The following is a 25948-nucleotide window of genomic DNA, read 5'->3' as shown; positions in this document are numbered from 1 at the left end:
CTCAGTCTATCTGACGCATACACTCAAGCAAGCACTCTTGATCGAGCGGCAAGAGACACTCGGCTATTTCATGCTTCAAGAGACCAACTACAGGTATCGGCCGTCTCATCGAACTCAAATATCCATAGCGACGAAGTTGTTGAAGGTAAGAGCAAAAACAATTCTACTATCAGTGCTGTAAGCAACGTCGCAAGATATTGCTTCTTTTGTGGGGATCCCTATCATGAGAGGAAGAGATGTCCTGCCGAAATGCAACTTGTTATCCTTTTAATAAAGTTGGACATTTCGCTAAAGTTTGCAAAAATAAGTTTTCTCGAGGAAAAGTTACCGCTTGCGTTAATTCCGACTATATGTGCGCAATTCACCCCGCACCGCGCTGTTTGTCTCATGCTACTATGAAATCCTTCGTGAAAAACCAACCAACATCACGTCGCTGCACATTCTGTGTGGAATTGCTCCCCCCAACATCAGAAGAAGCGTGACCAGCAGAAAGGAAAGATCTTGTCAGGACATAGATTTGAGACACCCACTGTATTGCCAAACTCCAGCACACAGGCGTCTGAAGTCAAGAAAAAGTTTCCTTGCTTCGGTTGTCCCATTAGGTCAAGACGATGTCGCCGCCAATATGCGGGTTCAACTATGGCAGGAGAGACTGGCAGCCGGACCGACATTGGCCAATATGGAGCTCACACCCATGGAGAGCCTTCCTCCCGAAAACGTAAACCGTGGAAGTATTGGCGATACCTCAACTGCTTAAGAACTGGTATTGGCAGGTGTAAAACCTTGATGAGACACTGGGGGTATTCCATGGGGAGCACAAGTTGCAAATGCGGACAAGAGCAAACGATGCAACATCTACTCGAATGCCCTGACCTATAAGCAAGGTGCTCTGCACAGGATTTGGCCGAGTTCAACGATAGAGCAAGAGCCTGCGTGATGCTCTGGGCTACGGCCGTGTGACACACGATGAAGAAGAGAAGAATGGCATCGAGCTGTCATCACTCATCGACTCTGGTAGTTCTGTTAGTTTCATCAACCAAGACACTGCTTACAAGTTAAAACTTAAAATTGAACGCTGCGATTCCAAAGTCTCTATGGCTACGCACAACTCAAAAGAAAAAGTCGTAGGTAACTGTTTCATCGATATCACTGTCGGCGGAAAATTCTACAGCAATGTAAAAGTTGGCGTTTTACAAAACTTGTGCTGCGACATCTTATTGGGAGCAGACTTCCAAAGAAATCATCGTCGAGTAATTTTTGAATACCAAGGAGGTGAACCCGATTTTGTAGTTAATCAACAGAAAGACCATTGCTCGGTGATCGCTGCAATACCTGATAAAGCGTCTCTTTTCACAAATTTGACGAAAGACTGTAAGCCGATAGCTGTTAAGTCAAGACGGTACAACGAGTCGGACAGAAAGTTTATAGACGCAGAAATTGAAAAACTTTCTTCCAACGGTATCATCCGCCCCAGCAATTCGCCTTGGCGGGCCCAAGTTCTGGTCGTTAACAACAAAGAAACAAATGTGTCGATTATTCACAAACAATAAATTTGTTCACAAATTTGGACGCGTATCCGCTGCCACGCATAGACGATCTAGTTCATCGGTTGTCTGTTCATAAGTTTTTCTCAACATTCGATCTCAAAAGCGCCTATCACCAAATCCCTATCGTTAAAAAGGACAAAATTTATACCGGGTTTGAGGCTTCTGGAAGACTTTGGGAATTCAACAGAATCTCTTTCGGAGTAACAAATGGCGTTCCCCAGTTTCAAAGGAAAATGGATGAAATGGTGAAAATTAATAAATTGAAAAATACTTACCCTTACCTAGATAACGTTACGGTATGTGGGCGTGACAAAAGTGAACACGGTGAAAATGTCTCGCACTTTCTTCATTCAATTCAGAAAAGAAATTTTACGTTAAATGAAGACAAAACAATCTCGTCGGTCAAAGAAATCTGCATTCTCGGGTATTGCGTCGGCAATGGCAAAATAAAACCGGATCCGGAACGACTACGGCCACTGCTTGAATTACCTGCGCCCCAAAGTACCAAATCTCTCAAAAGAGCTCTAGGATTAAATGCCTGTTATGCACGATGGGTCGTGAACTTTTCTGACAAAGTTCAGTGTCTGAAAAACACTACGTCGTTTCCATTGAATCCAGAAGCGTTGAAAGACTTTGTTTCTATTAAACAAGAAATCTCCGAATCCGCATTGGCGGCCATCGACGAGACGTTACCATTTGTTGTCGAATGCGACGCGTCGGAGGTTGCAGTTTCTGCTACTCTTAACCAAGCAGGAAGACCAGTTGCTTTTATGTCAAGGACTTTTCAAGGGAGCGAACGGCATTATCCTGCCGTAGAAAATAAAGCTACTGCAATCATAGAGGCCGTTCGCAAATGGGAGCATTTTATGGCGAGACAACATTTCACCTTGGTCACAGACCAAAAGTCGGTAGCATTTATGTTCGACAACAGGAGACGCACGAAAGTTGAAAACAATAAAATACAGTGTTGGCGTCTCGAACTCGCATCTTTTTCGTATACAGTGCAATATAGACCCGGAAAGGACAATGCCGGACATGATACATTAACTAGAGCGTATTGCGCGTCTACCGCCAGTTACAATCTAAACGAAATTCATCAAAACCTTTGCCACCCTGGTGTGAGGAGACTTTCCCATTTCGTACGGTCCAAAAACTTGCCATTCTCAATGGATGACATAAAGAAAGTGTGTAGTAACTGCAGAATATGCGCAGAATTAAAACCAAGATTTTTTACGCAGCAACAAGGCACTCTTGTTAAAGCTACTCGCCCCTTCGAATGCATATCGATTGACTTTAAAGGACCATTACCATCCAGGCATCCAGTAGTCGCAATGTGTATTTGCTCGTAATAGTGGATGAATTTTCTCGTTTTTCGTTCTGTTATCCGTGTTCAAACATGTGCACCGAAACGGTGATTAAGTGTCTTGATAATCTTTTTTCTTTGTGTGGTTTCTCTAGTTGTGTACACACTGATAATGGGGGAAGCTTCGTGTCTAAAGAATTCAAAAGTTACTTAACTAGCAGAGGCATTGCCACCAGTCGCTCTTTCATTTATCATCCCATCGGGAACTCGCAAGTCGAGCGCTACAATGGCATTATTTGGAAAGCGATGCGATTGGCATTGAAATCTCGTAATCTACCTCCTAGTCGTTGGGAAACGGTGCTACCTGTTGTGCTGCATTCTGTTCGGACGTTGTTGTGTACTGCAACTAATGCTACACCGCACGAGTTATTCTTTCGTTTCGACCGGCGATCTCCAACTGGGTTATCACTGCCGTCTTGGCTACTGAAACCCGGGCCCGTGTTACTGCGCAATTTTGTGGGTTCGAAGAACGATGATCTGGTTCGGCGGGTCGAACTAGCCGATGCCAATCCTATGTATGCAACTGTAAAATCTCCAGATGGAAGAGAATCAAATGTATCGCTAAGAGACCTAGCGCCGTGCCCGGACGACTCTCCTGATCAATCTCATCGCCCTGAACCATTCGCCACGGATAATTCCCGATTGGAAGCTGATGAGTTCTCTAAATCAGTTTTGGATGTTGGCAATGACCCGAATAACATTGGACTCGATACTTCTGATGATAGCACAAGAAGTTTCGATTTAGATTGTGACGACGTAAACCCAAACATCAGACGTTCCAAGCGAACTAACAAAGGCGTCCCACCACTACGATATGGCGATTCCGTTACGTTTTAGGAGGGAAGAATGTTGTGACATTACGTTTAGTCTACATTATGTTCCTACGTTCTGGTTTCCTTGCCTAGAGCGCTTCACGTTGATTGTTTTCTCAGTTCGCGTTTAGTTCTCATTTCAGCGCTCAGTTCTCAGTTTTCTCATTGTGTGAAACAGATCTACTTTGTTCGCTTTATATTTATGGTTTGTTTTTTGTAGGTACACTTTGTTTCTTAGTTTTTTAAAACTCAATAAATAGATGTTACAATTTAAAAAACTAAGGTGAGCAAGTTAATGAAGCCGGAACGCCTTGCTTTAAATCCAATCGCAAGCACAGCGGCAAAAGAATGGAAGCACTGGAGGAAGACGTTTGAAAATTACTTGGCTTCTCTCCCAGTCCAAGACGAAGGAGAAAACCGGCGGGATGACCAGCGAATACTCACAAATTGTGTGAATTTTGAAGTCTACGAATTCATCGAAGACTGTCAAGATTACAACGGTGCATTGAACGTTCTTCAAAACTTATATGTAAAGTCTACGAATATTTTATTTGCGAGGCATTGTCTAGCCACTACCTTATTTGTTTTGTAACATTTTTTATTTTTATTTTCCCTTTATACCTTAAATTTTTCTGAAGGTGTTGCGACCGTGCCAAATTTTTTTCAACTCAATAACTTACTTCGATCACAAGCACGTTTTAACGTTCGCGTTTTGTCGCTTCTACCTTTTTCTTGACCTTTGCTATGTTGACGTGTATTGTTTTGATATGATGGTCAAAAATAAAAAAACAACTGAACTGAAGCAACACCCAGGACAATCTTTAGACGAATTTCTTCAAAATTTAAAGCTTCTAAGCAAAGAATGTGGCTTTCAAGCGGTCGACTCGGCTCAATATCAGCAGAAAATGGTACGCGACGCATTCATCAACGGCATTTCTTCCGATACAATTCGACAACGCCCATTAGAAAACCAAGAGCTCAGTCTATCTGACGCATACACTCAAGCAAGCACTTTTGATCGAGCGGCAAGAGACACTCGGCTATTTCATGCTTCAAGAGACCAACTACAGGTATCGGCCGTCTCATCGAACTCAAATATCCATAGCGACGAAGTTGTTGAAGGTAAGAGCAAAAACAATTCTACTATCAGTGCTGTAAGCAACGTCGCAAGATATTGCTTCTTTTGTGGGGATCCCTATCATGAGAGGAAGAGATGTCCTGCCCGAAATGTTGGACATTTCGCTGTTGGACGCCGTCAGTTTCTTTAAGAACTGACACAGTATTTTACGCTGTGAAGTTTTTAGGTTATTCGCGATGACGCCGTCAATTTATTTCATTGACGCGTACAACACTGCTAAATATGTTCTCAACATCACACCGTAAATGTTTACACCATGAATGTAAAACATGTTTTGCATTCTTCCAACCTGCGCTTTGTTAGGTATGTTTAGTTTCCACTCTATCGTTGACGATTTAGTCAATTGCTCGCACACGTCAAAACACATTTTCGCACATGGAAAAGTTTCGACACATTTGATCTCTTGTTTTGACATTAAATTGGTCATACTTTAACAGCAAACTTTGTATTTTCAAAATTGCTGGCATTTTGAATTAATTCACTTATACTAACGAAACTGTAGTACGTTGTTTGGGATCAATTATTATCTTCCTACGACTTGTAGCGCAGACAATTAGTCTCTTGTCATATAAAGCTACAAGCGGATATTTAAATCCGCTTTCGAAAGTCCTTGTTTTGTTGCACTAGAATGCATTAACGCTCAGTTTAAAACGCCACTTTATGTTTATTGCTGATTGTACAATTACATCAATAAATATCTTTTTTTGTCACAAGTTTTAAGGTTTTAAAAATTTAAATGATGCCTGGTGCTAGATTTGAAAACAAAACAACAATTTTTAGTTGGCCTAATGGAAATAATGTGCGGTGGGATGGCGCGTTCGGATGGCGCAACGGATAAGGCGTTGGCTTTCCAATTATGCAAACCTGGTTCGACTCCAGGCTTCAGCTGGTTGTTGAAAACACCGCTCACCTCTACCCAGGGTGTAATAAATTGGGTGGGCGTAGTTGCTGAAGTAAAGGCGGCCGAGAGAAAGGAACTGGCCACCCTACTCTCCTTAGTGCCGAAGGCTTAGTACACTGAGAACCTTATCTTCTCATACCCGACACTTGAATCAAGTATGGGACCCCCCCCCCCAATGGAAATACTGAAAATACGTTTTGCAAATCTGGCTGTTGCTAGTGTTGAAGTTACTGTGATGTGACAGCTGCTACTGACAACATTTACACTGCATATTTTATGTATTAGAAAACAGTGGAGAACTTTTATAAGGCCACACAAACATTGTTATGCCACGTTCAAAAGTATGACACATTTTCATTCACTTTCCAAAGTAACACGTCACGAGATGAAGAATTTTAAATCATGACCAAACAAAGCATTTTACAATTTCAAAATATGCTTATTTCAATTGATTTTACTTCCTATTCAGTTGTCATTTACCATCCCGTATCATTAAAACGATGTAAAAATGACAGCTGTTGCTTGTTGTGATGTTGCAATTATACTCACGGAATCTTTAAGTTGACAAACAAACCTACAGTGTAGTGATACTGTAGACCAGTGGTTCTCAACGGGGGCGGTACCGCCCCCCGGGGGGCGTTTTGATTTTGCAGGGGGGCGGTATGATTACCTCGGTTTGAGGGGGCGTTTTGATTATTAGAAGGCATTCTGGTTTAACCCATTTTACCGACTAGCGTAACGATTTCGTTACATCATTGTCTGGATAATCTAGGCTACTCTACATGCTCGCACAATAGCAAAACAATTTCTCTTACACCATCGTCGTATTTGATTGACCAATCGTTTTGTTTACAAACGCTATCTATTTAAAATTTAAATTCAGTAATTTTTCAGTATATCACAAAATCTGGTGAGTTTCATTATGACATAACCACTACTACCAAGATACTGTTTTCATGCTCGCAAATATATATTTGCTTTTCGTAATTAATCGTTTTTGTTAGGGGGCGGTAAAATTTCGCCAGTTTATAAAGGGGGCGTTGGGCCAAAAAAGGTTGAGAAACACTGCTGTAGACCTACCTTGCAATGCTATACAATGAGGTAAACGTAACATTGATAGGCCTACTTATCAATGATATGTCATTCGCAAGTTATCACTGCAATGGTCTGGTCGAAAAGTGAAATGCTCGGTACAAGACTTGGCCGAGTTCAAAAATAGAGTAAGAGCTTATGTGGTGCTCTAGGCCAGTGATTATCAAATTGGATCACATTGCCCTCTTGGGCTTTGCAGTAAAAACATGCAATATAGGGGAGAAAACCCAGAAAGGGCGACAAGCGAGGGCAGCGTATTCTCAAAAAGTTAGAATGATCACGAAACTTTTTAAATACCATGCAGCTCATATGAAACGAGGTAAGGTCATTGAATCTTTCATTTCCGACTTAATATTTGGACAAAAGTGTTTTCAGGTTTGACGTTATTGCTATCATCCACCAGCAAACAGTGCGATTTACGATTATGCTTGACCAAAATGTTTCCCAATATTGAAAAGCTCGATGAAAATTACCAAACTCATCCATCTCGTTCAAGAAATACCATTTGCTGGGACTCGTGTTCTTCCCAAACAACCACTTTATCTGGTCCAGATCGGGTGCGGGTTAAGTGACTGTTTGGGTTGTTTAATATATTTGTAATAAATTTGCAACGTGTTTATGTGTTTCTGGGGGCCGATGATAATGTAGACTTCTGTAAGGGGGGAATAGTAGGCCTACACAAAGATTGAAAACCACTGCTCCAGAGTCTAAGCTTCATTCGGGTAATATACGAAGACTGCAAAGTTACATTCTGGATCTCGTAGTAAAACTTTCATTGAGTAGATGAAATAACCTAACTTGCAGGTAACTATAGTTTAACAAGCTTAAACTTCAAGTACATACTATACAAATTTTTCGATGAAAAAAATATTTTGAAACGAAGACAAAACAAGGAATTTTGAGTCACAACAAAATTTTCAAAATGTGTGTTGTTTTGAACAGCTCGAGCTGTAGCATAGTTTCCCAGTATTATTCATAATAGCCTACTTCAAAAACCTACCAAAACAAAATAAATCCAAAGCAGCAGACCGGCCACGTTCACAAGTATTTTATCAAAACGACTACCAAGCAATTATTCGAAACCTTGTTTTTTTTTTAAGAATTGTGCTTGGCAGTTGACGGTTTTGTCCGAAGCTCTCCAAACCAGCGACGTAACTTTGATTATGCGCCAAAGTGCAATTTGTCGGGTCAAATGATCGCATATCAGTCAATACAATTGCTCAAGAACAAGGTAGGCTAATAAATACATTTGTAATAAATTTACGTGGATTTAGAAAAATATTTGATCACACCACGCTATGATCAAAGCTACCACTTGTATTTACGCTGTTGGCCGTAAACATCAATGGACCAAGTCTCCAGAGGCTACCATTGCAATCTCTAGAAATGGTTGCTGAGTAATTGAAAGACACTGGATACCCAGGTTATGCTTTTAAAGTTGACCCCATTGAGTGAACTCATCCTTGTGCAGAAATTCTTCACCGGCAAACCTCAAAAGCACTATACTATAGGTTACCCGACATATAAACTAGTTGAATAGTTGATATAAAATAGTTGATATCCAAGAATCATACAAATATTCTGGTATCCTTAGTTGGCTCTTAGTCTATATTCAATACAGACTTGTTCTATTGCAAGGTTTACATAAAACACTCATCTTAAAGTTAATCACCAAACAAAAAGCAAATAAACCAAATTAAAAGTGTAATAGTGACTTGATTGTTATTTTTGAAACTTTGATTATTCTGATGAGGACATAATGGAGTTATATCATTGAACGAAAGAAGAGCAGAAATATCAGTTACAAATTTTGATTATTACGTACACTTCTATAAGGGAATCAAGGAAAGAACAACTCAATTTGATTGGCAGCGAGCACTACGGATTTAAGCAGGCGAACATTCTCCTGCAGCATATTGCTGATATAGCGCTGAGATAGCTATGCGCCAAGGTGACCACTCTAATGCCCCAGTTAGAGCCAACCAAGTTATCTTAGCAAAGCCTTATGAGATGGATTGTATCATGCAGTGGTCTTCATCTTAACGGTGGGTAAGCAACCTATCCGCAACTATCAATAGATATTTAGATTTTGAGTAGAAGTTTAGAGCTATACATTATAGAGCTATGAACGACAAACATTAGAGTTCAAATCGAACTGTTTTGCGACAATCTCTCCCTGGATTCAAGTGTTTTTAGAAACATAACACAACAAAATGCAGCACAGCAAAGAAATTACGTAATTTATGAGTTAGTTTTCAGGGGCACTCTAGCTAAGCTAAGTAAAATGATGGAAATGGGATTAAAATACTAAGAAATGACAATTCGATCAAAGTTTTGGTTACAACACTTGCACAGGCCAATCAAATAATATGTCACTTATTGTCTCAGGAGACTTTGAGCTAATACGAGTTGGTTGAGCATGTTAGAACAGAAAATCGCTCGCATGTTATCTCTTCGCCAGGGCTAGTCAGAGGTTAACAACAAAACAATGCCTGATGAGATCAATGAAATTGACGACTACTTCTGGCTTACTCTGCATTGATATAAAACAACGTTGAAAACACAAAAAACATCGTTCTTTGTTCACAGCTCTGAAAACTGAAAAAAAGATATTCTGAAAAATAAGTTTAATTTCCACATATTAGCCTACGCTCTTTTATCGTTTTGAAACGATGATTCAACAACAAAATAAAATACAAATAATTTGTTTAATATTCTCAAAACAAGAAAATGTGCCAAACGCAAAGCGATACAAACAAATCTGCTTCTATAAAAAGGAAAGTAAAAGATTTTGAATTTCGAAAATGCAACGAATCAAGACATATCAAGATGATTCATGTTCAACATCGTAAGAATCGTCATTGATGTAATGACGCGGCCAGTTAATGACAACTATATCCCTACAATAAACATTTCTTCATTGAAAGCTTTAACATTTCCAACTACTTCCCACGTATTCTTCGCTGCATCATAAGTTTCTATTGCGTCGGTTCTTCTGTAAATTATGATCGAATAAAAAATTACAACACGAAGCAAAAATATTAAAAGACAAAACATTGTTCAAAGCTGATTGAATTAATTCAATCAAATCAACTCTGTCGTTTGCAAAAGTTGAATATCGCAAATTTGAAATATTAAAAACAAAATGGACCAAAACTTGAAATTTTACATCAGCGATGGACAGATTCAACCAAACTATGTCTCAATAAATTGTAATCCTCTCATATTAAGTTATTAGAATCTCGTATGTTTCTATTCACAGGTTGGTAGACTCCATTAATTCAACTTATTCATGCTTTCTATGCATTGATGACGTTCACAAACAACCACTCACCCTCCAGCGACATACACCATCCCGTCTATGACGCATGAACCGTGGAAACATCTTGCAACGTTCATATCAGCAACATCGGACCATGCTTGCTTCCGTGGATCGAATCGTTCAACTGAAGACAGATCGGAAGACCGTCGGGACCAATTGTCATCAAATCCTCCTGTCGGAACAAGGTTTCCAAGTTAATATTCACCAATTGTATAAATATTCTGGTAACCTTAGCTGCCTCGTTGAAGCAGTGCAGACTTGTTATATTGCAAGGTTTACACCAAATAATCAACTCAAGTGAGACTAAATGGACGCAAAGTGTACCAGCCAAGATGATGAACAAACTGTCATAGCATCTGCATTGGCTTATTGAGTGAACGATTTCGAATGAGTTGCAAAATAGTTAAAATTTTGTTTCATCTTACAAGGACGAACATTCATAGCAATTTGTAGCAAAATAAGCAAATAAATATCATTTAAAAAAACACATTATTACATTTTATGCAAAGGCTCAATAAGTGACGTCATGCAATGGAAACATTTAGAAATCATAAGTGGTGAGATATCGCAATCATCTTGAATCTGCGTTATAATGACACCCAGGGTTGAGATTTGTTCTGTTCATCACTTCTTTTTGAAATCTTTAAGGTTTTCCACAAAGACACTGTTTTGACAGAAATATAAACGTTTTTGCTGCATACATTTGTGTGCAGCGAAAACGTACAACAGAGTATGCTGCTGAATTCTGGTTCACTAGTTTTATTGATTTGTTACAATCGGCAGAATTCTGCTGAGGTTATTCCACTGTTGATGAATAAACAACTTCTTTCAAACAGCCTCCAAGATGAAAACTTGAAGCAACTTCAATTTGTCAACATTCCGTTTCCCGAAGTGAAGCTTACAAACCAGTTGAATATTCAAATCGTGGCAAGATCGATTATGCCGGAAACGTTTTCTGTAATAGCAACCTTCTAGCAAATCATGTATTGGTGGTGAAAGTCGATGTTTTATTTTTGGACCGAAACATTCTTTAAGTATTTATCCAGTTGGAAATGAAAAAATCAGATACACTCGCAAATGTAGAAAGTGATCTTAGAAGCTTCGAGCTGTTCATAATGGTGGACGCACAACAATTTCCTGTGTAGGCCTACTTGGCAACGACAAAGCGAATATTTCCGTTCGCAATAAGTTGAAAATTTAAGTTAGCTACTGGAATTTAATGTCAGATTTCATTTTTAAAGAATTACTGTATGTTCTTATTGAAGTTACCACCAATTCTTTATAAATTCAAGGATTTTTTTTTTCAAATAATGATTTGACAATATCTCCTCTGTCATTAGGTGCCGCAATGTAAATCACTAAACTGGAAGTTTGAAGCAAAAAACTTATATTTAGCTGTTCACGACTTTTTGTATCAAGCAGGTTTATAAGAAAATACTTAACAGTTGCAGCCTAATCATAAACTAACGAAACATGAAAGGCCACGTACCCGTGTAGTGACGTCACAATGACAGTCGTCATACTGGCAATGGTTTGTTTCAAAACTTTTCAAAGCAGAGGAAAAGTTAATGCAATGCAGCAGATGTACACATGATCAATAGAACTTGTTGAAACTATTGCAAAACTAAACAGCGAAACTTGTAAAGTTTTGATTTATTGGGATTATTTTTAGGACTTTGTGAGATTCCTGTCAAATTGATCCATGTTAGTTTGACCATTGACATCCAAGGACCATCCACATATAGACTAATAAAACTTTTCTGTTTTTTGAGAACCACCCAGCAAACTGTCCACTAGAAGCGGTTGACTGTCTCTTATTGTTAGTCTCGTCCTGTTGCTCAACACAACAAACAGTGTACCAGCCTCATTTTCGTGATCAAATATCGATTTCGCTTTTAAAGCATCTTCAGTTTGATATCGTCAAGAGCCAAACTGTCCACTAGGTTATGAAATTTAAATCGTCAAGAGCCAAACTGTCCAAGAGCAAACTGTCCACTAGGCTCTCGACGATATCAAACTGAAGATGCTTTAAAAGCGAAATCGATATTTGATTACAAAAATGAGGCTGGTACACTGTTTGTTATGTTGAGCAGCAGGACGAGACATCCACATATAGGTCGCAATCCAGTGGTTGAGTAGCACTGAGTCAAGTTACAGTTGTTCTTGTGCCTGGTTAGACGTAGGGTGTCGCCAATCTATGTTTTGTCATCCTTTGTTCACATAGCTTCTCAAAGCGCTGCACAAGCCACACTCAAAGCTCTGGACTGGCCTTGTGGCGTAACCATGTGTTAACTTACTCCAAACTGAGCTGTTCTGAATGCCACGAAGAAGGATTGTGAGTACCGGATTTGGTTTGTTTTAATACTTTTGATAATTATTTCGCTTGTCATGGAACCCAAGCCTGTATAAACAAACGATCCAGATACCACGCCAACGAAATGCTTAATAAAACCAAATCTCAAAGATTGAGAAAAAAAGCTTGTTAAATATTTTTTAATTTCACATTTACTTTTTTATTTATCAAATTTGAAAGATTTTCTCATTCTCGCCTGGAACTTAGTTGAGTATGTTCTATTAATTATATTGAGCTGATCAGAAAAACTTCAGATTCTAGATGTCCTAGTTGTTACAAACAGATCAATATAAACATGGTAACAAACATTGATATCATAATAATACAACCGATCCTACCTATTGCATAGACTTGATCGTTCAAAACAACTGCAGGGAAGCCACATCTTTTAACTTTCATCGACGGAATTCCTCTCCACCAACCTTCTCGTGGATCCATGCATTCCACTGTGTTCAACCACACTCTGTTATAACCACCGACAGCGTATATCAACCCTGTTGGAGATTGATGGTTTGTTAGTAATAGTATTTCAATTTCATCCACAGATTTCTACATAAATCAATGTTTTAAATATAAAAATGCAACAAGAAGTGATTGTTGCGGCTGTATCAATAATAATAATGATGGAAGGTGCGACGACTACAGGAGTGCTGCATACCAGCAACTACATCCAGTTCATTTCGTGAGTTCAAAAATTTGATATTAAATATTTACTTTCCAAAAGTTCTTAAATTTGAAAAAATATTTTCTCTTCTTTAACATAAATATTAATCAAAATAAAGCGCAACAAACAATTTAATTTAGTTTTGCTGGAAGTTATGTAAAACATTGTTACGCTATTACGGTAGTAGGCTATTGTAATTTCAACATCTTTTGATAAGCAACAAGTGTGACTGTACATACACAATTAAGTAATAAAGAATTTGTAACACATCCTTATAGGCTACTGTTTTAAAAGCAGTATAGCGCCGTATTTCATGACGACACAAATATGGCAATCTCGCCAAATTGTCAAACTCGGCAATTATCAGTGACAGCATCTGGATGCGCATGTCGCCGTACACAGGATGAAACCTGGCGAACATCATTACATACGTTAAATAGCAAAAATAGCTCAATGAGTCAATCTAGGATTGAGCTATTTTTGAACAAAAATCCATTTGATGAAAATCAAACTGTGAAGTCGAACGAAAATATACAAATTCTCAATTTCTAACTGTGCAGCTAAGTCCAATATAACATACAAAACTGGCACTTTTTCAAATTCAAAGCTAAATTTTTAGAGTGATTGGTTTAATGATGTTTTTGGTATTTCGTCACTTAACTACCAAAAATCGTTATTTAATTTTATACAAAAGATACATAAAACTTGAAATAAGTTATACGAGTTATGAGACTGTTTGTTTGTTGAAAGAGACGCTATTGCAATGAGTTTACCCTAATTGCTGCATATTGTGACATTTAATGACAAAATAGGTAAAAAAAACAAAAAAAAAAAACGAATAAAAAACAAAAAAAGACGATAAAAAACAAAAAAAACGAGCTCGTTTTTTTTAAAAACAAAAAAAACAAACGTTTTTTTATATTTCTAGCTACAACCCACAACACTTCACACAATGAGATTTTTCTTTTTAAGTCCACAAAAACTTTTGAGACTCATGACAACATCAAAATTTGATTCAATGGACATTAGTTTCTATGTATCCATTGGGTTTCCAAAACTGTTGCATTTCATTCTGAACATTTCCAGCTGGTGCTTTTTCAGACTATTTGTTTCTTTATATTTTCTTGAAACCGAAGTGATCAGTTTTGTCATATCCAGACTTATGCTCTGTCATTGAAGATTTAGATGAAGTGGACGTGAATACAAGGAAGCCAACCTTCGCGTCCACCTTCAAGCATGTCATTGTGTGTGCCAAGGCACAATGGATAGGTGTCGAACCGACGTCACCAGCATCGTGCAAGCGCTCTCACCTCTCAGACACGTAGTCGATAACCAATAAGATGATTATAATGAACAAAGAAAGGAGCACAGGGTAGTTATCAATTATTTCATTTTGTGTTAATTATTTAATGTTTAAAGAAATGGCGATAAATCATTCAAAGCATGTTATTTTTGGAGCGTTGAGCGTTCAGAGATTCTTGTGCGTATGGTTTCAAACGCATAGAAAACATCGGACATAATTTATTAATATCAAGATTCTAAAATTATCTTTTAAACCTAATTTCTGCAAAGTCCATTTAAACTTGTTAAGCAGTATAATTTGCTTCTAAGAACGAAATAAAAAGGATTATTTGGTGAAAATTGATGACGACGATAATTATGTTTTCTCGTTTTTTGAACTACAGTATAACTGATCTATCTTCTTGAATGTAATTATGTCGAGGCAAAAGGTGAAACGACGAAAGGACTTGAGCATTGTGCAGTAATGGTTGGGGCGAAACAACAGCCAACTAACTGTGCAATAATTACACTTGGAAAACATTCGATTAAATGAGATTATTAATCCCACCATGAATCGAATGGGATTGTGATCATGCTGTTGTTCTCAATAGAATAAAGAATGGTTTGTAAAACCAATGAAATTATAAGATACTGGATTATTATGTGCTCATAATATTTACTTATAAATTTGATGAATGAATTTTAATGTATAACAGTGTTGACACCATCTTTGAATTACTTCATCACAACACAATGATTACACTTAGTTAATTTTTCAACAAAGTTCAAACCTCCAGTGGAAGCCAAAGCAAGACCATTACGACCTTCATTCATATCAACGCTGTTGTGCCATTTGTCTTCAACAATGTTGTAACTTTCACATAAAGTCAAACCACCTCCACCACCTTTCCTGCCACCAGCAGTGAAGATCGTATCTGTTCATGTATAAACAATGGTTCTCTTCAATTGTAATTCTGTTCAAAATAATTAGATTAAATGAATAACAGAAACTTGAATAAATAGATTTAATCATTTTCATAAGTATTGCCAAAAAGAATACAAATTTTATATTAAACAATGCGAACACACTTTGTTAAGTATAAACGCTGGAATTAAATCATAATTAAAATCCTCTTATTTTGTATTACTTAAGAATCAGAAACAAATCTATAATTTATGTTGCTATTCTTATTGATTCAAAGATTTAAAAAGAAAGAATCTTGATGATTTTCTGGAAGTAGGCAGGAACGAAACACTCAATGAGTTAAGTGGACACCTCATTACCAGAAAGTTTCATTATTCATTCATTTATTCAACACTACGTGTGAGTATATGTAGATTATGCTTGCTACTTCTCTAGAAAAGATTTCCTGATAGAGGAAAATGAGGGATGGCACAAGGTTTTTCAAAAATAAAAATGGACGACGAGAAAAAAACTAGATATTATTAATCTATATTATGGATTATGCTTATTACTTCTCTAACAGAAGATATTTAGCGGAGGAAAATCAGGGAGGGAAAGAAGTTTTACGTAAAAAAAAGATAAACAAAAATTTAAATTTAAATATACTGTACTACGTTGCCCTCTATGACAGGGGCAAGCAACATTTTCAACAAGTGGGCTAGTTATATTGGGCCTAAAGTTTTCTCCAGCAGACTAAATGCTAACCTCTACAACAAGTATTCAAACTATCCTTTTGCTATGAACATTAGATGGAATTTCATTGTAAGTCCCATGAAAATATTGTTTTCGTACTCCACAGTGAAGACCAACCAAACACCGCGTGCGATATTTATTGAAAGCAGATTGCATCCGTGGAATACATTGCGCTTCACAATAAACCAATATATTTACAAATTTTAAACCAAAAATCGTGATGTTGGTGAAGATGACTCGACATCTTGGAGCCTTGATGATCAGTACAATTACAGAACTACTTTTCGTGACCTATCACAGACCTACTTTTATTTCTGCAGTGTAAAAGTAGGTTAGTATACTTTCACTTAGCCTCAGGAATTTTTTTTTTCAAACTGATTCCTATGACAACTTTCTTCGTACATCATTAAACATATCAAATATCAGTTTAACTGTACAGACATGTGAATGTTCAAATAAAAGTTAGTGAGAAGTGCGTAGAATGTTAATGCGTTTAAACAAATAATTGAGCAAACAAACGTTACAAAATAATGAACCATATTTCGGAGAAATTGGCTGGAAAAAGAAGAAAGATTTCACAAAAACTTAAAAAACATCTTGTTCATCCGCGAGGTGCAAGTTGCCTATTTCAGCTCTACACAATGTGACTTCTGCTCACGTTAATTTTACCACAGAATGATGGGCTTTCAATGTAACATCTGACATCCACATCCATTCTAATACGTCGCCATTAAAGAAGACAAAACCTATAATAGGAGGCAAGATAGATACGACCACGATGATGACACTCGTTACAATCGTTCAGATAATTTTTACGTCATTAACCTGGATATCGAGTTTATTGATTTGCAGATTGTTTTACAAATCTATTTTATCTTTTTGGGTTTCTTTTCACTTATTAACATGAAGTGACATAGACACATAAAACTTTGCACTTTATTGTTGATGTATTAATGTGCGTATTGAATCCTATGCGTTGTGCTCAGCGCTTTGTGATCGCAGCCGTACGGACGGGTACATTATTACACCGAATCCATTTCTTCATCGCTTAGTGCCAAGCAAGAACAAAGTTTAGTGCTAATTTTATAACGTCTCAGACACGATCCGACAAGGTATAGAACTCACGTCTACCGATCAAGAGGTGGGCATTCTATTCACTGCACCACCAAGCCAGCGTTGCTAGCACATATAACATTGTTCTGAAGGCTAAATGGCCTGCAATGTCAATTTATGCTATTACAGAGTTTACCAGGTGGTGACGTCATAATTTGATTAGTATCTCTGCAAAAAATAAAATAGGTTGATGAAAACCGTTGAGAAAGTTAGCGCCCTTCATTAGTTTAGTTTGTCATGATACCACTCAGCCCTCTTTTCTGTTATTAGGTGAAAAGATTCGCAATAACTACTTCAAATAGATTTTGATGAACTATTTGTGACATTAGTTAAAATAAAATTGGTCGCTTTAATGTAGAATAACTTTTCAGCAGAAAAGGGTTAGGGAAGTGAGATAGTAAGTTCCCTTAAAAACAAACGTAACCATGCTCAGAGGACTTCCAATCATATCATCTTCATATGTAACTCATAATTTTCAGAGTCAGCTTGTTGAGCTCAGTGAACATAATTGAACTGACTCGTGCAAGTGTAAGTCATTTTATATCGCAACACGTTGCCTGGTCGTTTTTCATCGAGCGCTATTGTAGATATGATTTCTGTCAGAAGAAAATTCTTTCCCTCATTTTTACTGTGTGCTGAAACGTATTTTAGAGATCAATTTAATTGAATACGAGAGCATTGCAATTGCAATGCTTATTTTCAGCATTTATCAATGCGAAAGACAACAAATTTTTAAAACCATTTCAAAACTTTGTTTGAAAGCATGTCATTCAAAAAGTGCGCAAAAATAATAACTTTTAAAATTGTGCACATTTTGTAAAGTCAAATTTAGGCCTAACTTGTTTAAAAAATAAGATCGAACGAGATATGAAAAAGTGGCTAGCACGCTAATGTCGTTATCAATGAAAAAAAACTCATCAGGGATCAAACTTGAAAAATTAAATCAACGATAGTGAAATTGTTGAGTGAGTAAAAATAAACGCAAACATTAGCGAGGATGTGGCACTCCAGACCAAACTTGTGTGGTGCGCGTCACGTGCGCACTCGGCGCTCATCGTTGTTAATATTCATCACTTTTGTCACAAACATGAGTTCATCTGCTTGTTGTGGAACCAACTTAATTTGAATTCAAACCCAGGTGGATTCTCACCATTGCAAACTACAGAAGCAGCTCCCAATCTAAGAACATTTGTCGAAGCAAGTTGAGTCCAACCAGACTCCTTATCATTTAACTTGAGTCTTTCAACCACTTTACTTTCATCTCCACCAATAACAAAAACCTCACTTTTATGACAAACAGCTGATCCCAACAAGTGTTCAAAGTTTGTGTTCTGAAGAAACATAAATTGTTAAGAATGTGTAAGATCAACAACGTCACGATTTCACAAGACTTGCTTGAATGTTCGACATAATTTCACATCAATTGTGAAACGTCGAGTGCAATCATTGCAACTGCATGTGATGCATTTGCTAAAGAGCAAGATATCATAAACACAAAACATTTAAATATTAACAACTTGGAGCTCACCACTCATAGTACAAGAATAGTTTTTGTTTAGAGCGCACACCATCAAATAATAAATGCACTCATCCTAGTAACAATAAACCGAAAAACTTTAATTATTTACCAGAAAGTCAGATGCTTCTTTCTTTCTTACGTCATACTTCCACACATTCTTTCCATGAAACGCAAGAAATTGATTCCTCAATGCTGAAACAAACAAAAAAGGAATAAGTTTAAAATATTTAACAATATAAAATATTTAATAATAATAATCAGCGTGTCTATATAATTTTTACAGCAAGTACAGTGCAAGAACCCGCAAGCTTGAACCGAGATGTAAAATTAAAGACTTTCATTCACACATTATCAACTGGTGGTATACGACTTCTCATTACATGCGAGATGGCAAGTCCGCTCTTGCATACCGAACTCTAAGGAATTTTTATCATTGCAGATTTTCTAAGAAAACAATTACATAATACCATGTGGCATGAAAACTACAAAATTGCAAGCTCAAGCAAAAGCGGTTTTTCCGGTTACCTCGCTCTTGGTTTTGCTTGTTATGTATCACAGCTTCATTTAGGCTACTGTGCAAAATCAAAGTTTTTTGGGGAAAAGTGAAGAGAGGCCAATAATGACCAATCAAGTTTCATTTTGATAAGTAAAAGTTGAACAGATGAAAAACATTAAAAAATACTTAAACAATTTTTTTGAAGCCAGTCAAAGCGCTTGATTGGTTTAATTAAAAACCGCTTTTGGTGTGATGTCACATTAAGAACAACTTTGAAAAACATAAAATATGTTTGTAGCAAGACAACTGTAGGTTAGTTATCAATAGACCGATGTCATGTCAATGTACATTGTATGTTATGTTATGCAGGAATGAGGATATTAACTTTCTCAAAATTTGCGTTGAATTGTCTTTGTTTTCTCTGAAAGCGCACTTTTGTCATTGTTATAATAGTAATAATTAAAAATGTTTGCAAACCACTCTTGCTTCCATGCTTTTGGCGTTTTTTACTTTGCGATCTTTATCGTCAATCGACCTCAAAATAGCAGATCTTGTGTTGTATTCAGAGATCGATGGCGTATTCATGTTGATGTACGAGCAGTCGCTGATAGTTTGACGTACTAGCGGTTGCCTGCAAGTGGTCTCATGTCTTACTGCGAATTCTCATGTTCGCTGCCAGTGGGGTACGCTGAGGGCGGCCATTGGATAGTACCACCTTTCTTCAAAAATGTTGATAGATCACCTACCACCTACCAATCTTACACAATATGACTTAGTGGCTGTTATTAGCAAGTGAGCGTTGTTTAATTCGTTTTCATTCGAAAATTTTTTTGAATGGCCCTCCACTTTCAGAAAATCCTGCTAACGCCACTGTCACTGCTTAAATGACCTGATAAACGCCCAGACTGACATTATTACATCATAGATCAGACAACTTCAAACGAACTTTATTTTACACTGATTGGTTTTTTGAAAAAAAAAATGAAACTGCCAACATAATAAAAATCTGTTTTGTGGTTTGTATGAGTTGCTTATTATTCGCCCAAAACACGATTATTTTATCACTGCCCATTTTGCAGTTAATTACTGCACAATTCTGGTTTATCACTGCGCCTCAGAAATGCCGCTGAGATAACTTGATCAGTCACTCTGATAATAGCATAGTAACATTGTGTTATGTGATGTGTCATTTTCATACAAAAAAGCAATATGCAGGTTGCAGGTTTAAGTATTTTGTAAAAGTAACATATCACCGGATGTGATGAGTTAGAATGTCAGTTATCTGCTTTTCCATTATAAATTGACACGTGGACGTCTCTACAATAGCATAGCGTCGTCCACGATTGAAATGTCCAGAATTTTTGTAAAACACAGCTATGTTAATATGAAAGACGAAACTGACGTCTTGATTTCAAAACCCAGATCAAATTTGGTTCAAGGCTATTGGTAAACAAGCATGGTTCTCTAGGCAAACGTTCGCATTTCTGGAAATTTGTTATTATTCAGCAGCTTCCCTCAATTTGCGCTTGATCAATGTTTGAAGTTGTTAATAAAAAGTAGAAAAAATTACTCCTCGTATATTTTCCTAACAAAACCTTTGATTAGTGACGTCAATAAACAAACGATCTGAATCATTTGACTCTGCTTTGAATAACTTTCATCAATAATGCGACACAAACTTTGTGGGTCATAAAAGCTGTGGGACATTGTGACTACAAAAACTTTAAACTAAAAAGTTGTCCAAACCTTCCTTTGCTGAAGGAGCGGGAAGGACTTCAGTTGCAGCAGCACGTGGAATTGCAGATAAAAGTAAAATATTTGTACATTCCACTGAAGTCATAATCAAATCCTGATGAATTGAAAGGAATTTTAGCAAATTTAAACGCAAGTTTACTGTCAATATTTCATTATTTATCAGATAGTTGTTGTTTGTTGTAACATCGGCTTCATAAATTCACATCAAACTATTTGTGAATTGAATTTAGGTACAAAAATTAACGAATGATTGATAAGATAGATGTTTATTGGCGGCTGAGAAAAAAAGATGGACGATAAATCAAAACACATTGTATATAAATTAAAACTGTTGAAAATATCACAATTAAAAAAAGAATAACAGCATCACAGCAACGAAATGCTGCGAAGTTTCCATTCAAGGTGTTCAAGTCAAGCTTCAAGTCTCACCCACCCTTAAACTCATCATTGATAAGTATAATTGGCTAATTGAAACAAACAAATAAATAACAGTTAAGCTGTCCAAGATGATAAGAAATTAAAAATTTAGGTAGCCCACCGTAGTCTACCTTACAATTGCAAGTCTGAATAGTCTTTTTGTACATTCTTTTAAAAGTTGCGAAGGAGGATTTGCGAATTTCAACTGGTATATTTTTCCAAATTTCTGCGCCAAAGTATTTTATAGACCGTTACAGTTTAGTGGTTGTGTATCAATAATAAATAGTAATCTAGGTTGGTCGAGTTTCCAGTAGTAAGGTTCTAAATTTTGTTGCATTTTTGAAAGCAGTTTTAAAAAGTGCAGGGCAATGAATTAAAACTAAACTGGGCCATAAATTTAGCAATTTCAAAGTTGTACAGATGTTTTAACTTTAGCATATTGATTGCAGATAAAAATACTCGAGTCCTTCTCCACAACAGAAGCCGTATGTTGGAGTGGAACCACTTTTGCTTAGTTGATATTGATTACATCAGTACGTTAGTTTATTGTTTTGTGACGTTGTATTCAAACTTCTTGTTATTGTAATAACTCGTGTTATGTTTCCCATTGCTATGGTGAGCTGAATGTAATACTTTTCATAATTCTTGTCACTTATTGTTGAAGAATCTTATTTAGACGTAATGTTTGCACAGGTATATAGTACATTATGCTATCTCCTACATACTTTCAAAATAATCACATATGCGACAATAGTGACTGGGCATTGGGCAGCACTGTTTTGATGATATTCATTTTATCATTTTTCCTAGCACAACCATGCCAGTTAGAGATTCCTAAATTGTATAATATTTGTCAGATTTACCTCTTTCAATGCAACATCTTGCAAGAAATTCCAGGATAGTTTTCCAAGTTTAACAAAACCGAAAAGTTTAACCATGTGCTTCTTACGCGTGGCGACGTCATGTTTGGCCCAACCTATAAGCGCATGAAAAACATTTTCTTCAGAGGATACCTGAATGACGACATCAATTATTACCGGTAGCACTTCATCACAAATCAGTACTACGTCACAGAACAACAAGATATGAAAAGTCAACTCCAAATTCTTCTGCTCAGTTCATGGAATGGGAAGCAAATAATGGCCAATCAAACAATTTACCAGAATGTTAAGTCCAGTACTTTCTAACATTTTTTACACTTTTGAATATGAATGGCAGTCACAAATTTTAACTTTACTGTAAGTGTCAGCATTACTAGCTTAAAATTTGCTGTGCTGCGCAGGTTTAAATCGACTTATCATTAACTAGAATTCACCTATTGGCGCTTGTATTAATTCTGTGTACGTTAACATTCAATCTCTTGCATTAAGTATCAGGAATCAGGATTCCGCCAAATTAGCCATTGTTTAATGTGTTCAATATGAACTCATGATTAAAATACAAACCTTTTTATCTTCCACTTGCATCACTTCAAACATCACATCTGGTGTTAGCTCTTTGAACTCTTTTCCATCGATGACTGATTCAAAGTTCTCAGCAATGACAATGTTTGCTTTTGTCACAACTTGGTCCAGATCATACATTTTCGAATATGCTTGAATTGTTAAGCAATTCGTCACATCAATTTCATCAAGAAGAAATTCGATGCAATATTGCTTGAGATCTAAACAACAACCGACACCATTGAATAATCTTTTAGTATCACGAAAATTGCTTCAAAACTATCCATCAACAAGTTAAAAATTATAACTTCTGTTGTTGTACTGATATCTTCGTCTAAAAACAAAAAAAGTGTTCAAAATACTGGTTGTTTTAAAATTTAAATGATTAAAGTTATCATAAGCTGTTGTGAAAAATGTTTCCTCACATTCGTAGAACACAAAAAAAGATTAATTTATTCGTTTAAAGTAAACAATCGTCAACAGCACCTACTTGGAATTTGCAAATAATTTGCAGCTTCAAGCAAACTGTATACGTTTTCACTTGTGACCACCACTTCACAAGTATACATGAAGTTTAAAACAGCTTCCATGGTATCCTCTTTCACTCCGTGGATATTCGCTTTACTTTCATACTTTTCCTTCATCTAACAATTCACAAAATGAACAAAGCTGAGTCATAACATTACGCGTTTACCAAGATTATGATGTTGATGATGTGACTAATAAATGAGCTTGTAGGCTACAAATAAACAATCGAGTGCTGAACAAAGATGAAAATACCTTTCAGTTTAACTAATAATATCATCTCTGTTCAAATTTCAAGTGAAAACAATTTTAATTTACGTTATTACGTTTAATCTGGTGAATTCTGTTTTTCTAAAAATGCTCTCCAATCTACATCTACGTTTATTGCAATGAGGAGACTTTAAGGTCGAAACAGTGGCGTGTCTGTCTGCAGTCAATGTATATACTTGTTATATAAAGTAGCTTACACAACAAAATGTCCAGAAGCGTGTTATTTTTTCTATGCCAGGCCTAGCCCTAGACCCTAATATACAATTGCTATGTATTTTGTGATTGAATAGTTTTGAAAAAGTAATAACCGCATTGTTCAATTCTCTATAATTCAGTAAATCTTCATAAAATCTTTTTTCTTTCTAAATCATTTCATGAATTGTTTTTTTTTTAAAGCAGTCACATGTGTTCAGAGTTAAAGTATGCTAATATTTAGCTACAATATGAAAAACAACTTTTTTAGGCTATTATATATGAAAACATTAATACTTTGTATTGCGAAAACAAACGATGACTGATTAAAATTCTAAATTATCTACAAAATATTAAAGGGTTGATTGCCAAATTCGGTTCAAATGATAACCAAAAAATGCTTTTGCACTTTTTCGCAAAACTTTAACATTTTAAATAAAGAACCGAACAAACTTTGTGTTGTAGTTAGAGGTTTATGTGTAACCAGTTTCCCTTCTCATCATCAACAAAGAAACAAATAAGGTCTTAACAAAATTCACCTCTGAAGAGAAAAGCTTTCGATAAAAAGAGGAAAATGCTCCAAGGATACATTTGTGGCTAGAAAATTCATCATCTCCCGCAGTCAAAGTGACGTCACAATAACCATTTCCAGATTTCCTTTCTCTATTTTCAACAAATTCAAATATTAATCTTTTTTTTCAAGGTCAGTAGGCTAGATTCAAGTCAAGAAATATCCATCAAAACAACTTTATTACAATTTAGACAACTGCTGTGAAAATTCATAGAAACCAAAGTATTGTGGAAATTTATGAGTTGAAAAATTTTAAATAAGTCAATATTAGATTTTATTTCAATGCAATATTTGTTTGTCTCCATTTTAATGTCCAACTGCCTTAAATCTTTTAAAGTTTTATTGGCCCAAACAGAAAGTTGTTTTAAACAGTTTTAGTATCAAGTACGAATATTTAAGTATAAACAAACTTCCGATGCAGATAGGATTATGTTCCAAGCATACAACTTATTTGAAATATAAGTAGTCAAATCCAGCATCACCAAGGTAAAGTGTGACGAATATGAAAAAACTGAAACCAGAGCAAACAGTTTTTGCTATTTGATTTATCATTAGACATATAAGATTGGTGAAGTGTCGGTCAGTTCAATGCCTACAATTTCTTGTACCGTGTCAACGTTATACATCAAATTCAAGATGAACCATGGATGAACATAAAAAAAAAAAACAGAATCATTGATTTTTTAAATGTTTCCAATTTACATCATATATAATAAATATCATAATGAAAATTGAAACAGCTTCAATTTGAAACTACAAGCAATTCAATTCCATTTCTTCTTTACTGAGTTGTCACAAATATCAGCACTATAAACCAGTGTGCACAAATGAAAAAATATAAAGAAATGTATTTACTCGTTCAGTTTGTGCATGATGTCTTCCATATGCGTGCTTTTAAATTGCTTGAATCCCATTTTCTATGATTTCTCTGCAACATATAATATACAATGGCTTTGATTGTTTTTCAGTACATGGTTGCCGCTTATTAAAATCACTTTCACTCACATTTGTTTTAATTTTCATCGCCAAACCTTTTTATCGCAAAACCATGTTTAAAGTTCAAAATGTATATTTTATCAACACAATAGGATTTAATTTTAAATGCAATAGTTCTTTAACAAATTACGCTAAATCAAATGATTGCTTTCTTCTGGTGACTATACTAGGTTACCAAAGACCAAGTTACAAACGGCCCCGAGAAAGAAGGATGAAGTTTCAGGGTTGATCTACCAAGTTTTGTGTCATGAATGTGATTTAATATACAGTACATTGGACAAACTAACGTAATCTTAAATCAACGAGCACCAAAGCGCAATGTCTATAACTTTAGATCATAAAATTATTTAGACCAACATTAACCAAAAGGCACGTGTTCTCAATCAGAATGATGGCCAAAGCTTTCCCTTTTGTTTTCAAAAAGTATCATTGAGTCATAAAGAAATAGATGAGTTTACGCTGCCACATAGTAGCCTACTGTTTTAGGCATCACTGCGTGTCAATTGAATTGAGTGGAAATCT

At 36.2% G+C, this 25948-nt stretch overlaps 2 protein-coding genes across 2 annotated transcripts in view; both read right to left on the bottom strand.

Moving 5' to 3' along the window:
- The window catches only part of LOC145774769 (uncharacterized), an 81877-nt gene that overhangs the window by 42610 nt on the left and 13319 nt on the right, over positions 1-25948 (bottom strand). The window lies entirely within an intron of this gene.
- Positions 8557-22390, bottom strand: LOC145774352 (kelch-like ECH-associated protein 1B). Its single transcript, XM_082585581.1, has 7 exons — positions 22294-22390; positions 18872-18954; positions 18394-18574; positions 15265-15408; positions 12867-13022; positions 10188-10347; positions 8557-9848 (listed from the first exon to the last, which is right to left on the bottom strand). The coding sequence occupies exons 4-7, from the start codon at positions 15305-15307 to the stop codon at positions 9746-9748; spliced, it is 462 nt and encodes a 153-aa protein (XP_082441707.1). The 5' UTR covers positions 15308-15408; positions 18394-18574; positions 18872-18954; positions 22294-22390; the 3' UTR covers positions 8557-9745.

Source organism: Aplidium turbinatum, chromosome 7 (genome assembly GCF_918807975.1).
Source record: "Aplidium turbinatum chromosome 7, kaAplTurb1.1, whole genome shotgun sequence".
Lineage (NCBI taxonomy): Eukaryota > Metazoa > Chordata > Ascidiacea > Aplousobranchia > Polyclinidae > Aplidium > Aplidium turbinatum.
Note: the sequence above shows the minus strand (reverse complement) of the source record. Positions and strands in the feature narration are given on the sequence as shown.